Source organism: Atractosteus spatula, chromosome 3, assembly GCF_055471065.1.
Source record: "Atractosteus spatula isolate fAtrSpa1 chromosome 3, fAtrSpa1.hap1, whole genome shotgun sequence".
NCBI lineage: Eukaryota > Metazoa > Chordata > Actinopteri > Semionotiformes > Lepisosteidae > Atractosteus > Atractosteus spatula.
In genome coordinates, this window is record NC_142708.1 from 70,368,739 (window position 1) to 70,384,982 (window position 16,244).

The 16,244-nt window shown below is 45.1% G+C and overlaps 1 protein-coding gene and 1 non-coding gene across 3 annotated transcripts in view; one reads left to right on the top strand and one right to left on the bottom strand.

The window, feature by feature from the left end:
* The window catches only part of nat16 (N-acetyltransferase 16), a 28,724-nt gene extending 15,719 nt beyond the window's left edge, over window positions 1-13,005 (bottom strand). Inside the window, exons 1-3 of one of the 2 annotated variants that reach the window (XM_088912211.1) lie at window positions 12,869-13,005; window positions 2,160-2,382; window positions 503-727 (exon numbers count right to left, since the gene is read on the bottom strand). In XM_088912211.1, coding sequence (XP_088768337.1) covers window positions 503-727; window positions 2,160-2,382; window positions 12,869-13,005 — 585 coding nt within the window. Of the gene's footprint in view, window positions 1-502; window positions 728-2,159; window positions 2,419-12,868 lie in introns of those variants that run through there. The other variant, XM_088912210.1, reaches the window with a different exon arrangement.
* Window positions 13,006-15,657: 2,652 nt separating this feature from the next.
* On the top strand, window positions 15,658-15,731 carry trnan-guu (transfer RNA asparagine (anticodon GUU)). Its single transcript has one exon. It is a non-coding gene; the product is annotated as a tRNA-Asn (tRNA).
* The last annotated feature ends 513 nt before the right edge of the window (window positions 15,732-16,244 follow it).

A 16,244-nucleotide genomic window follows, 5' to 3' on the forward strand; every position in this document is an offset into this window, starting at 1 on the left:
CAGCATGGCTACATGGTTACCGTGACGTCCTCACAGTACCCTAGAGAAACACTGCAATTGCACCCATGACTTCCAGTTTCTCACGTCCTAAAAGTCTGATAAAATGCAATAAGGTTGTAGACCATCAAAGGTATGATGAAGTTACCTTCCACGCTTTGCTGTCTGAATTGTTTTACTCATGAAAGTTGGCCTCTTAAATTGCCCAGCCTTGGCATTCCTTGCCAAGGCTCACAATGAGTCACCCTATAGCAACACTGATGTTAAATGGCAACACTTGTAGAAAGAAATAAATTGATCTTTCCATTGCCGGTGTTGGTCTTACTGTGTCAGCGCAAGCATTACTCTCATTGCTTCTCATTGTGTATCGATAGTGGCATTAGTGTTAGTATGTCAGTGTCAGTATTAGTCTTATTGTTGCAGTACTAGTTTGTACAGTTTTATTCTGGTTGTGTTAGTGGATTAGTCTGTTACAATGGACCAGTACGTGACTGTGCGTCTATACCTGCTTGGTGATGAGTCGGTACTTCTGAAAGTCTTTGGGTCCCAGCCTGTCGTCCCGGGTGAGGCGGGTGACCTTCACTTCAGGGTATTTGGCCTTCATCAGCTGTGAGCAGAACTTGAGCAGCACCCCGGCCACACCCTTGCCCCGCTCTGAGGGGGCGACACGCAGCCCCTCCACCAGCACGGTCTCCCCATCATCAATCACGCAGACTGACTCCAGGGCAATCTGGCAGGAGAGAGCGAGAGTGAGGAGGCGTGGTACAGACACACAGGGGGCGCCATGGTACCACTGGAAACGGCCACGAAAAGAGGTCAAAAGTGGATTCTACTCCATCGCTAGTCACACATATTGACTCCCTGGCACACTGCAGAGAGCGGGAGGGGTCGATATTAAGTTTGAGAGGGAATCATTACAGTCCATCGATTATCTGACACGTGCTGTTTCTATGACATACTGTATATCTGGTGAGAGAGGAAAATGATGCCATAATCAATAGGGTTTAAAACTGTAGCATTGGACACGCCAGTGTACTGTAACTACACTTAACCTTGGCACTCTGGGCACAGCACTCTGTTAATACTGGATTGATTTTCAAGCACGAGGAGGGAATGAAGTGACGCCAATACAGTCTGCATGTCAAGGAGGACAGACAATGGCGCACTGTGCTGGCCTACTCCAGTTTATTCTAGGTCCCCAAGTACCACTCTGGCTTGGCAGCAAGCTGTGGTGCTGGGACCTGTCACTGAAGGCCCAGGCAGCGTTGTCTTTGTGGGGGTGAATTTGCAGTGCTTGATGTGAGTGAATTCCAGCGTGTTCAGTGTGACAATGCCCTGGCATTTTGATACGTGCGCAGCAGAAAGGCCTGCTTTCCGTATGAGTTTGTGGTAATCATCACCGTGTTCACCCCGGCCTGTCTCATAGAGTCATGTACAAAGGTAGTGCTTGCTTTGCAGCTCAAGATTTCGGAATAGTTTGGAACTGACTGACTAGTGCTGTAAGGGCCCACTGGCCCACATGCCTGCTGGCTCCATATGTAGACACATTTGTAACTGTATTCACTCTAAATTTGGCAGCAAAAATAATAATCAAGAGTCTTTGCTTCTTTATCCACCTACTTGAAAACAATTAGGGCAACTATTTGCAAATATTTATTTCTTACAGTGAAGGTAGTACAGTATGTCTATCATTTCCCTATGGACTGTTCCTAGTTGTTATCTACTTGTATAAAGGAGAGCTGAGTTCGTTTTTTGTGTGTGTTACAGTAGTCATCTAACCCAGTTTAAGGGGCTGAGCTTAAGACATTCAAACGTGACCTATTTTTCACGCTCAACAGTAGCACGGTGTACAGATGTGTGATTCTCAACGGAGGCATTTTAAGGATAATTCAAGGGTGCTCTTGCAAATGTCCACTGTGGTCTCCCACGGCAACAACACACTAAAGTGTGTAAGGAGTCTTTCGCACCAGTCTTCAGGCAGGTTTGGCAAGGCAAAAACCTGGGAAAAGCACTGGGCAAGTCCACCACGCAGAAGTACCATGTGGATTTATTGGAGTAACCAGATCTGAGAGGGTGCCAGGGGACTGTCCTTTTATCTTGGGTGAGAAGTGCAGCAAGCAACATCAATGTCCTAGCAAGAGGAGCCTGGTAGGAACTCATACCACTTTGCCTTGCTTCCGTGCCAAGATGACGGTGCGGTTGGGCTCCTGCAACCAGGCCTTGTAGCGCGTCGGCAGGTAGTCCAGCCCTCCGTAGATGTCTTGGCTCATGGCCATGATCTCTTCAAAATCCTCCTCCGTTGCCACCGCGAACTCCAGCTCAGCCTGGGGGTCGACTTCGGGGGCAGGGGAATGTGACAGGCCAGTCTCAATCTTCATCCTGGAGCTGAGAGGTTCGAAGGGACAGCATGGTTAAACCGAGCTATGCAAGTAGTCAAGCTCTACTCATCTATATAGCCTGAGCTGACAGGAGACAAAGGGAGAGAGGAAGATGCAGACAAGATGGGTCACATACTGCACACTCTAGAGAGCCAGAAGAGCTAGAGGGAGACAGGTGACATAGAGATGGATCTGAGACAGGGAAACTAGCGCTTACATGGTTACGTGGTGACATGGTTGCTGGCCATATGCTCAAAATTCTGGACATGCACAACTCATAGGCACTCTCGGACAGTTCCAGGCTGTCTGTACTGGGAAGGTGGGCATGGGACCAGAGCAGATTTTGATCTCCTCTTGATTCCTGGCTGGTTCAGAGCCCTGTTTTGCAATGCGTGACTGGACAATTTGGATCAGCCTGGCACAACTGGGCGCCTGGCAAACCCCCAATTCCAATGGCTGGCCTCAGAAATTCTACCCAGGGGCAGCTCCCACAGACAAGCAGCCCTTTTCTGGGTGGGAAACTGAGAGTGGACGGTGAGGGGGGGGTCAGTTTGGTTGCCCACAGTCAGGAGATGTTTCATCTCTTTTTCTGCAAAAACATTGTGTCAACCAGACTCACAGGCAGAGGTGCTGGAAGAGGGAGAGGGCTGTACGTGATGTCTTAAACACGTTCTTTCACTTGAAATCCCAACTCGCTCCTGGTAGGAGGACTCTATGTTGCGATAGAAGCAATATTATTATCAAAATTGAATAGTTTAAAATGCTTATTAGACATCATCTCTGAAAACATCAGTTACAGAAAGCATTATTTCATAAGACAGGAAAGAAAATGGTTGTTGATTCTTGCATCTCTATAAGTTTGTAAGTCGGCAAGAAATTCACAGTGGAACAAAAGTTACTACAGATAGAAAACCACAGATATGTGTACAGATATGTACACATACTCTGGCACTGTCCATTTGGAAAGATCAATATCTATAAATCAGTGGGATTCTAGAATCGACAATCTGTCTTTTCGGATGTCTGAGCACCATCAGTCACGCGTCCAGAGCCTGGATTATTATTATTTAGTATTTAGTATATATTATTATTTAGTTGCTCGATGATGAAGTTGGACACATTATTATACTTTGTTTTGTGTCCTCAAATTCTGAAGTGGGGATATTCATGATTTGTCAGTAAAATGTGAAAAACTTTTAGTTTGCTGGAGCTCACATAGGCGTAAAACTTGAGAGACGATGGTTCTCTGCTTCACAGCTACTGTACAATATATGACCTTGTCCTATATCTGCTGCTGAAGTTTTCATGTGGCATATCTTATCTCCTGGCAGCTAGTGTAACACTCATCCCATCTCTTCTTTTCTTGATATGTTTCTCTGAAACTTCTTTAGGGCACTTAAAACCCACGTGTTGCTTGCACTGATACAGACACACACACACACACACACACACACGTATGAGACGGCCACACTCCTATATTCAGTCAGACATGACTCTGACACAATCCTGGGTGTGCTGAAAGCCCCAACCTTGAATGCAATGTATTTTAAGGACAGATGGAGGGTTTAATCCAGGAGGCACACAAACACAACCAAATTTAAGGTTAATCCTCCAGATGGAGTCATTGGTCGTGATAATGAAGATTGTTGTTGTTGTTGTTGTTAGTTTCATTGTGATTATTAGATCTATCCCTAGACGAGAAACTGTAGTTACACTACATGCGTTTCGGAGAAAAAGCGGTGAGGAGGCAAATATCGTTATATAATCAAGGATTGCATTGTGACAGATGTGCAATCGCCTCTCGTCTCTAAAGAACAGACTTAAAAAGCTTTTGAATGGTTTACACTTAAAACAAACTATAACCAGTGACTGCTGCAGAGCAAGAAAAACACAGCAGGTCTTATCTTCTGGTGTGGCGATGGTAGTGCAGTCAATATCACTTGTTTTCCTGAAACTGCGCAGTCTATGTTCACCGTAGTGTGGTCATACTGGCAGGGTTGTGCATATGGCTCCGATAGTTTACCAAGGCACGATCTCATAGTCTTGATGGTGATCCCGCGGAAATTGAAAATATTACAGAAAAGGCATGCAACACCCACCATGGTTTATTTTAGTATACTAGGGGGAATACTCTAGTACAGGTGTCTTGAGCTCCCGGAGGAGCTATTTTCTTCTGTTTTCTTTTGGTCCGACCTCCATGCTAAATTAAATAACCCACTTACTTTGTTAGATATATAGCATTTTTCTTGAGGTCTTTCACAGTTTTTTGTTAACCGAGTGTGATTGTACAAGCATGTGTGGTTACGCAGGCACATCTCTTTGCTTCTTTCTCTCTTGGCTCACCAGGGGCTCTGGAATAAAACCCTAGCATTTGCCTCTTGTGGTCTAAGTGACACCTTGACGGTCTGGAAGGTGTTCAAAAGAAGGTTGGGATACCTGTATTTCCCCGTCAGTTTTACCCTACATCATCCTGCCTCACTTGCCTCACCTGCCTCCCTGCTCCTGGGTTCCGCAGTGCAGTGGAACAGGAATGTCCTCCCATTTCTTAGCATTAATTGTGCCTAACCCTGTCACAGGTTACAAGAGGGTGTGTGTAGCGGTCAGCGGATGTGTTCCTGACACTGCAGTCTCTCTCTCTCCCTTATCAGCACCTTTCTCCCACCCTCCCTCACCCTGCTCTCTCTCCCTCTCATTGCTGTCAGCAGGCAGTGAAGGGTTTCCTCCAGCCAGGAGAAGGGGCTCTGTTTACTTTAGATGTGCTGTGGCACAGGCTCCATCTGCCACTTGTTTTTAGAGGTGAACAAGGATGATATTGTCCTGGTTAATAAATGTTCCCATCCTTTCACAGGAACTGTGTCTCGCAGAGCCCCCCTCTTTCCCTCCCTCTCAGCCATGTGTTTATATAACTCCTTTGCTGGTGAAATCCCATGATGGCGGTCTGATATTTTAAAGCTGAGCTTTTTTTATCCTAATTTATTCAGTTCATTTCTGCCTTTCTTAGCCTTTCTTCAAAGCTTTACTGTGTCTTTTTCCCAGTTGAGCACACTCCTTTAACCACACTGTGGTTGGGTGGAAAGGATGGTGTTTTTCCTATTGTTTTATAAATGAAAGATGCATCTGAGCCTACGGAAAGAATCAGCTTCTGTTCACCCTCCCAGGCTGAATCTCAGCCTCCCGATTAAAGAACACGAGCGCAAAACTGAAGCCAAAGGTAGCCTAGCTTGATGTTCAGGCTGCGTGTATGCATTGTTTCAAAATCAGCTGCATTGACTGTACACTGCCAATGTGACAGATGAGCATCAGCACTGCCTCCTCAGCCTTCAGACTCACCCCCTTGGTGGATCTCAGGTGATGCGGGCTGCACGTTGGGCGCAGCGCATAGAAATAACGTAGAATCCCCGCGGAAACATTTTCTAGGCATCGCTTCAACATGCTCCACCAGTGTTGAGTAAAATCATCTTCCGACCAGAAAATGAGCTTAAAAATTCCAAATGTCTTTGGGAATTCACAATAAAGTTTTTGTTGTGTAAATGCAGATTCCTCTAAAAGTAAAGATTGTGGCCGTAGGTCTGTGAATTTACAGATATGCATTTTAACATACAGTTATGCATAGTCATGCGCATCACAGTAAGAATGTGGAACCAGGGATCTTTTCAAATCATTAAATATTTAACCCCCAGTCTCTCATATTTACTTAAATATTTAAGTCCCTGGTTTCACGTTCTTACTGGGACATAACAAAAACGCATTGGTAATATAATCACTTATTTCATAGTTTCCCATTTAAAGTGGATCCAAGCTTTGATCCCTGAGTCTGCATTGCCCACTAAAAAGTGAAGAACATGAAAGCTACATACCTTCAGTACTTCAGCACTGCACATATTTAATTGATTTAATTAATTCGTTATTTAACTTGAAGTAAGTGCATTATCCATACAATGAAAAACGTACATGTATATAATTTACTAGTTCACTTTTTTCATTATGTAAGACTGCCACCCCCTGGTCTAAGGGAAACCCATTCTCCCTGTTGTAATTATTCCATTATTGCATTACATCAGCCCATTATTGGTGTTACGTCTGTTACAGGCCACACTTCCATTCATACTGCATAGAGAAACTTTCCTCTGCCCGACAATAGTAGCAGCTGACATAAACATGGTATTGAAGAACTTCACCAAACTGATAGAGCTGTATGACTGGAACTAGATTTGCTTTTATTTAAGGTTAGCCTAGCAACACAAGGAAGCTGAGAACAGAGCTGGTTGATTAATGTGATTTTGCATCCCTGTATAACATCCTATCAATCTCTATCAATCTCTTTCATTATGTAACATTTCAAAGATTCTCACTGAAGCTTCCCTCTTCCTGGTTTTCACCTCTTTCTTTCTTATATCCTCTTTTCCTTCTCTCTATCTTTTTTCTTCTTTTCTTTGGGCCTCTCACATCTTTCTTTGCTCTCTCCAGCTGCTCCTTCCTCCTCTCGTTTGTCTTTCTCCATTTGCTGTCAGTCCTATCCCCACCTCCTTCTGTTTCTTCTGCTATTAAAATGCCTGCCCTTCATCAGAAGCCTGTTTTCTCTTTCTCACAGAGTACCTGGGATGCCTGACCCAGTTTCATTGGAGACTTCTGCTGGTACACACACGCTCGTGCATAGACACATGCCTGCAAACACACACACAGACACAAGGAAACACACAAGTTCACACTCATCATTATGTGTGAACATCAAGGCACTTTCTTGTTCTTAAAACTTCACGATCATGCTCATCGTCTGTCAGATACATTTCTCCTCTCTTCTCTGTTCAATCCCTCACTGCTCCCTCCCCTTCCTCCCCTCTCTCTCTCTTGTTATGTTATGTAAGACAGTCATTAAAAAATGGATTACAGACATTAACCCTGACAGATTCATAGCTCAATGAAGAGTTTGTCTGTGGGGCTGGAGGGGAGAGCTCTCAATTCTGTTTGCCATACAAACACACATGCACACACACTCACCCAACGTAGGTGATTTCTTATCAACGTCTGCCCCTTCCCTAAGCAATACCAGAGCAGTGGTTGCAGGTCCCAGTTAAAGCCCATCCTTGGTGTGGCTGGTGCTGGCTGGCAATGGGAGGTTTTGCCCCTCTCATGGATTGGACACACAGGTTGAGCAGTAGTCATGTTGCTTTTGTGCTCTGCCTGGGTTTCTTCTTTACTCCCTTCCTTGTTTATTTTGAGATTTAGGTCTCAGTAGGAATGACAACACCCAAGATGAAAGCGTCATGAAAGGATTATGGAGTGAAATTGTGGCTTAACCCGCTCGCCTGAGGGCTGACCTCCTGGCCAGAGGACAAGGAGGCCAGGACCCCCTTGCGGGGTGACCAAGGGGTAGCTGCAGAGGTGGAGATGGGGTGGAGGTGGGGTGCAAGAGACATGCAAGAGAGAGAGATAGGGATCTCGTAGGTATTTATAGCGTTTTGGGAGAAGAATGGATGTCAGAAGCAATTGCTAATTACTGACGGCTGAGTCTGATTGAACTTGGTTGTTGTCATCCCTCCTGAACCTTCATTATAAACTCCATTAAATAGCTTCACTAGACTGAGGGGCTCATACTCTAGATCCTTTGTCACCAGCTGGTGTCCTAGAGAGCCTCCATCCCAGAGCTTTTGTGGAGAATCACTACATCGTCACCTTCCAAAGGCATGGAACCATTTAATTGTGATCAGTTCACAGTGACTGTTTTTTTACATCAAGTCATCTGGCAATCATTTGTAACAAATTGTCCGCTTTCAAAAACCACAGTTTCCTTTCAGATTGTTTGGAATCGGGTGACCCTACCTGGGCTATTGGACTGGGCAGATCCCTCCTCTGAAAGTTGACTGCAGGACAACTGACCGCAGTCAGTTACACGCATGGCACATTGTCTCCCCCTAAGTCATCTGCCACCTACTAACGCCCTATCTTTCTCCTGTGCTCTTAATCCTTTCTCCATCCTTCTCCCCATCTTTCTTTTTGTCCTCCATCTGTCACTTCTCCTCCATCTTCTGACTCCACTTCCCCGTATCCCTGTACCCTCATCTCTTCTTGCCCTTTCTTTCTCCCCCTGCACTCTCATGCATGCGGGCAGTCTGTCATTTTTTGCCCTGGTGCTTGCATGAATCGCCCCCTCAGTTGTGGCAGATGGTGAGCAGGCAAGCAGGCCACAGGGCTCATACCAGGTGCTTTTGCTGCAGTCAGAAGGGGGATGCTGTACAATGGCAGCACATGACAATAGCTATTAATTACAGCAGCTAGGAAGATAGACGTGTCTGTGATGGCGCAGTACATAAGGTTTGTTGATTAAGGGCAGCAGAGAATCCCAGAAGCACACATGTGCATAGACTTAGTTACAGGAACACAGTCACACAGTCTGTAATGTGCTTGCACACATGCACACACTCACACACAGACTGTCTCTCTTTCTCTCACTCACATCCGTGTGTATGAGACAAAGCAGAGGCAGCTGTGTGCAGAAAAATACGCGTGCATCTCTCAAAGCACTCTGTCATTATTAATAATAACGAGGAACTGACAGATGTGCAAAACACATACGGATAACAACTTAAGGCAAATAGAACCCTCAGGTGAGACTCAAATTAAAAATCCCCCAGAGAGGGACAGATGAGAGCACTCTGCAGTGATTTTTTTCATGGCACAGTAAAGCTGACTATATAGGTCATCACCACGTGCTTTTCTTGGACAGAGGTCTGTCTTGTCTGGTTCTGGCTTCATCCAAACACAGCATGGATTGCGTTGTTGTTGTTTGCTGCTTTTTTCAAATAGACTCTTTCCCACCGCAGGATACACAATTGTCTTTATTTTACTGAACTGATGTTCCTGCTTCTGTTTGAACTGTGAGCGCACCTGCCAGGTGACAAGATGTGTTTCATGTGGTGCTTTTAGCTGCGTTCTTGCACCATCTGAATGTCACGATCATAATCCCTCCCCTTAAGGGGGCTCCGGCTCTTTCCCGTTTTAGTTGGTTTTGTGCACCTGCCTCCTATCCAGCCTAACAGCTGTTCTTCTGTTGCTACAGTACTATGGTGTATAATACATTATATATATTCTTATGGCAATCTTCTGAAACATTAGTAAGAAACTACGTATATTCTCATAGTCCATGAGGATAAAGCTGACATAACCCAGAGAAGTGCTCTAGATTCTTATAGTCCATGTGTACAGTGACACAGGCCAGTCATAGGGCTGTAGGCTCTTACAGTCCATGTAATAATAATAGTAATAATTTCTCACACTTATATAGTGCTATTCTGGGGAGTACAGTAGAGTCCAGTACACTGACACAGCCCAGTCACAGGGCTCTAGACTCTCACAGTCCCTGTGGAGTCCAGTACACTGACACGGCCCAGTCACAGGGCTCTGGACTCTTACAGTCCCTGTGGAGTCCAGTACACTGACACAGCCCAGTCACAGGGCTCTGGACTCTTACAGTCCCTGTGGAGTCCAGTACACTGACACAGTCCAGTCACAGGGCCTTAGACTCTTACAGTCAATATGGAGTTCAGTACAATCCCCCATATTCATTCAGCAATTGTTTTAGAGTGATTCATGTTGCCCTTGCCCAAACCTGCACCCACAGGACAGCCTTTATAACCACCCAGCTACAATATTGGAATGCATCTGCTGTAGCATTAACAGAGCCACTCACACATGACCACCATACACAGTATTGTTGGGGCAGACTCTTGTGCAGACAGTCCATTACTGGGCTAGAGATTAGTGTCATGAGAAGTGGATTCATTCCTATTCACACTGTCTCCTCACTTTCTGTGTGAGGCCTCTCCTATCTCCTCACCTGTAAGCTGCAGTCTCCTTCTATTATTTTGTGTCAGATCTCTGCTGTCTCCTCTACCAACAGAGCGGTGTTTTCTGCTCTGTTGCTGCTAGAACCCTACTGCCTCCTCACCTTGACATCTGATCTGTCTCTCTCGGGTCTGGTGTCTCTTTTCACCCTGTGTCTTCATCTCTCTGTTAGCATTGCACAACGTGAGCTGGTCATGTACTCCATTTGTATTGTCTTCAATGCTTTAAAACATTTTTTTCTGCTGTGACAGGGCTGAAACTATTTTGTAAATTCATTAAACTCTAGTTAAATGGGTAAGTAGATAAAGGATGGATTTAGGCTAGTATTTATCTTTGCTGCTGAAAAATAATGTATATTGAAAGAGGAAAAGATGGAACTGAAGAATGGCTATCTGACTTTTATGTCTCTCTTTTTTTTTAAATTGGCACGTGTTCCTTTCTCCCTAACATCCTCCTCAATGCTTTCAGTCATGTGTAAATAAAACAGTTCTACTTGCTTCCAGTCTGAAATTCCAAACTGCCACTGGGAATCAGATCACAGCCATCCTCACACACACTCGCACTTGAACACACGGACATGTGCTCTTGCACACAAACTTAAAAAAAGAACTCGATAGCATATCACACAAACGACACCTGCATAGCTCCCGATAGAACAGTGTCAAAACTGTAGCAAAACCTATCGTTTTAAACACGGTGACACAGTGGGAACACTTATTAAATGATAGTTAGGGCTGGTTGTTAAGTCTGAGCATTCAATTGTTAAACCGGACTCCTATTACTGGTTCACCCGTTTCAGATTTTAGATTTAGAAAAGACCTTGGATTTAGAAACTTGGATTAATTTTAAACAAGCATTAAATATAGACAGTGATTTAAGCTTTGGTGATTAAAAAGAAACAATCTTTGATTTTAAACTGGTTTAATGGGTAGCCCGTATTGGAGGCTTGAGCGTCTACAGCGTATACGATTAGAGTATAATGAACCGAGTACTGTTTTGTGAGTGTGAGAAACAAGCAAGATGTCCTGTCATTGGTTTTTTATTAGAAAGTACAATATGTTGAGATTCTGAACACCAAATTGCATTTAAAACACTTTGTTATGCTTACAAAAAATTAGAATTGTAGGAATTTTTCCGATGTATTTAAGGGAAACATTCTCGAAACCCTGCAGTTTTTTAATTTGATTTTAAGGAGGGGGATAATGCATCACTCCGTTTTTCCCGTTTTTTTCTCTCTTCAAAAGGGAAGATACATCTAACACGACGCGTTATCGTGCACCGTAGACAGCTCCAGTGTGGATTAATCGTTAGGCTTTGAAGATACAGTTGGGATTCTGATATTACTAGATCTCGCAGTTACTGTACCTACTGCTGAACTGCTGAGCGCTCCCGAGCACAAGGTGTGAGGAAGCTCGTGACTCCGGCGCGCGGGCTGGCGCTTTGAATTGAGAAGATCAGAGAGGTCCGCTCTGTACAGTAACAGAAGGCACCACTGCGCACTGCTTTCTCACAAAGTCTCTTTCAAGGTCTTTGCTTGTACTTTTTTTTTTCTTTTGGAATGAACTTGAAGTCTAACAGCTTCTTAATGTTGAAACTGGCATTGTTAGTCCTGCTCTTCGACGGACGTTTCCAGACATTTGACAATCTTGCGTGGTGTACGTACGTAACTGTAAACCATAAATGCACGACTGTGGTTTTTCGCAGTAGGTGTTGTTACGACATTGCCCCAATCCCCCACAGAGACAACCACACACACACACACATTCGTCCGCACACAACCACACACACACACATTCAGTCCTTGGAACCTACACACGCATCGATTTTTCATCAAGGGGGACAGAATCAAAAGGATAAATATGAGGAAAGCAAAACGCGTTAGGGAAAAATGAAAAAAAAAATAATTTGCCCTTGAGTCATAGAAGGTATTTTCTCTTCTGCCGTAACAATATTATCAAAAGCTTTCAGAAGCGCCACACATTTGTATTTATAAGCGTGTATGGTCTGTTCCTAATTCATTTCTCTTTGAAATACAATAGAATTCTCTATGATTTTCGTATTCTTTTCATTGTAATGTATAAAGCCTGTGTAATATCCCTACACATAAAGACTGTGGTTCACAGTAATTGCAAACACACAGTAACACGCAAACACAGAACCCCGAACCCGTCTCTGGACAGCGGGACGGGCTCCGACGGAGCCAACTGTCCGGCATCCATCGCTCGGCCTCCGCTAGGAAGATGTGAGCAATAATTCCTGAAAGCGACGGCTTACATTCACAAAGCAGCTGGAGCAATAATAATAAAAAAAAATAGATAAACGTATCTGCACCTCCCTGTAATCAATTCTTTAATTCGGGCCAGACAAAATGGCCGATAGGCATAAAATAAAGGGGAACGGGGATAATGAGAAGAGGGAGAGCAGACGGATCCGGCGGGGGTAGCTGGACAGAGAAATACGCTAAATGCTCAGAAACCCCTCAGCCGCCTGACACGTCTGAGCGGCAGCACAATGGCTTCAACCTGCACTTGCCCCCCAGCATCACTCTGCCAAAATGGCTCAGCCGCAGTATAGCGGTATAACGCCGGATAAAATCGTTTTTTTCCCCGTTGCGAATTCGCTCGGCTAGTGAAGGAGGCAGGTGCGTTTACCGTTCGCGGCCGGTCGGCTCTGGCGCTGTGTGGCGGAGGCGTGCGCGGGGCGTCTGGGATGCGGATGCGGGGATGCGGCGCTGTTTTTTCCCGAAGCCGGTGTTTTCTGTCGCCGGGCGAACTCGCTTCTTCCCCATATAAAGGACTACCGCGTGGCCCCTCCCCCAGCCTTGCAATGCGCCCCCCCAACCCCCCTCCCCTCGCCACTTCACAGGGCGAGCAGAGCCGCCGATCCGAAGGACAGTGCCGATACACCCTTTCAGCAGGCCAGCCTGTCTCACCGGCGGTCTTCAGCGCCGAGCACCTGACGCCGGCGCGACGCGTTTTTCCATCAGAAGACATATAAACGCGAAATGTTAAGTGTAAGAAGAGTTAAACCATTTGTCTTATGTAACAACGTAATTATATATGTACATTTTGGTGTTAGTTAAATGATGTACGGATATCAGGGTTGGATATTAAACTGTACCACAAGGTCACCGTTCCCTGCTTAAAAATGGTTCAATAGGATGTGCCAATATCACAATAACATTTCGTACAGCATGCGTACTGTGTTGGCCATTGTAGCACTATTGATTCATCATGGAATTTGCCCAGTCCGATCAGATCGGCGATCAGATCCGATCAGATCGCCCTGTTACCCTCACTTGCCCTGCCTTCCAACCAAGAATGTGCGCTTAACCCGTCTCCTTCAGCGCTGCGCTGCGTGCGCAGCTCCCGAGCCCGGAGTGCGCACCAGTACCCCGCGTTGGACTCTGAAAGGGGAAACCCATCGCGCGATGATTACAGGGTCGCCTCTGAGATGAGCAAGCCGGAGGGGGGGTCGGAGAGGAGAGAGAGGGAGGGGCGCCTAATAACCTCATACACTCGCATACTGCACTTTGCGTACCAGGGCTGTGAATAATACCGTGATTTACCACACGAACCGTTTATCAGAGTCCTACAAGGCCAAATCCCAGATTTACTGCGCAGCGATGACCGCCGAGAAGGCGATGAATTAGTGGTAAGAAAGAGAGCCTTGCGGAGCTGAATCCTGAGACTCCGGACTGGCGATAGACCTGCCGTGGTAAACGTGTCAGGGTGACGCCGGGTTCGGGCTGAATTCAACGCGCTAACATAAAACTAGCAGAGCTCTCGCTCGGCAGAAGGCATCTACCTGACCTGCTCAGATCATCACTTGAAAGTCATTATTCACGTTAATTGGTTATTCCTGCGTTTCCTTCATAGGAATAGCTTGTGAAGTGGCTTTGGCTCAGTAATGTCATCTACAGTACAAACTTTACTCTGCTTTGCCCGTTTTTCAATATGATTCTCCACACTTTACTGCGTTTTTACTATGCTCTCGTGGTACTTTACCGCACTTTACTGTGCCTATCCTCCCACCATCCTCTGCTGCACATTACTGGGCTTTAAGGGCGAACCTTTTTAAGCTTTAACCGAAGATGCTGTCCAGAATACTAACTAAAACACGCAAGTGCCCTTTTTAGAACAGTAACCTGAAAAACCCCTCACAGGTGTAATGCTTTCTCAAGTCACAAAACTAGCCAAAGCGAAGGCTGAAAGTGAAGATAGTACAGGCACCCTGTCACGCTCCTTGTTAAAATGTTGTGAGAAAATGTCCGTCAGGACGCCGTGGCGAAAGGCAGTGCAGTTATACAGTAGTTCCTCGTCAGTTTCTTATACGAAGCAATTTACGTCCGCTCTCTACACCAGGATTCTCACTAGGATAAAACTCAGGTTTTATGTATTGTGCAAATAACACAGTATTAACATCCTGTACGCAGCCGTGGTCCGTTTCAGAAACCCAAATGCATTTCTCTTTTGTAGTGTTCATGTGGTGAGGAGACGGTGGATTGCGCAATACAGAAGCTGCAAAGTTGTCACCAGTAAGACCGTGCGGGCGTAGCTAACACTGCTTGCGATCAACTCCAGCAGCATGACCAAGGGGAGTTCAGAAAGAAAGCAGAAGTTGTTACATGTCCGCAAAGGAAAAGCAGACTATGCTTGGTTGATTAGGATAAGAACCTTGCTAATTGAATTCAGTGTTAAGCTCTAAAGTCTGCCTGGTTACTGCTACAGATAGATCATACAGAGACAGAGACAGCTGATAGCAGGTTGCTGACTTTTACTTGCTCTGAATTCCCTAGGTCTCTATTTTGCATTTGAACCGACGAGGGAGGGAAAGGTGGGAGTGACGTAGATAGGACTAAGGGAATGCAGAGATTTAGAAAGAGGGGGACAAGCAGGCGGGACTGTGATTGGAGATGACGTGGAGACAGAGTAAGAACATTACCTGCACGGTCATTGATCCATCACAGAGTCAAACGATTGACTTAAATTACGAGAGCAGGATTGTTCCAGTCCTGTACATCAATGCCGAATCTATCAGGGCGTGCTGGTATTTTTGGTTTAAGATTTAAACTCCTTTAGTTTTATTACAAATTAGTTATATTAATTACTTTCAGTTTCGGGATTTGTTCCGTCTTGATCCTATTCTGTCATACTGAAACCTGGGGAATAGACAGATCTGCGCCCTATACTATGGACGGGTGAAGTCACCTGCCTTTAGATGAACTTTTCTCAAGCGCTGTGTTAGCGAATCCCCGGTTCAGATCCAAAGTCGGGCAATCGAATTATTTACTGGCGTCAGTCTTAAAGCGCATACAAGGCACAGTGTGCTCATTTTGGAAGGTACAGTATGGGATCAGGTACCAGACCAGAAGTGGACTGAAAACAAACGCCGAATAAAAGCCGTGTTATTGTTATGGATCTCAGGATAGCATGTCAACGTCTCTGTGGCGCAATCGGTTAGCGCGTTCGGCTGTTAACCGAAAGGTTGGTGGTTCGAGCCCACCCAGGGACGCTGCACTCCTGTTTGCTGCTCTGTTTCTTTTCCGTATTTGAAGAAAAAGAATCCCCCAATTTAAAAATAAGTGTCACAGACGCACGCAGCACTGCACTTAATGAAGATTAATAGAAATGAACGAGTACTATAATTAATACTTTTCCAAATATTCCACATAGGTGATTCATATTCGTCATTTCATAACGTTATTGCTGTCCTTGAAGACACCCACAGAAGGTCGTTATTTGTTTCTACATATTTATGAGCTAGCCGAAATGAATGTATAGAAGGTAACATTCAATACCTGCAGTGTAGAGGGGATGAAAGGCGCCAGATGTATAGTTAACAGAACCAGCTTTTTAAAAGCAACTTTTGTAATCGATGTATGATAATTAGTCGTGATATATTTCAAATTTTCCACTCCGATGTAAAAAAGTCACTTTTTACAGACACGTATTTCAATAATGAGATACAGAAGCAGAGCACAGGGAAGACCTTCAGTAGACACAGAAGAAAGAGACACAGTAGAGC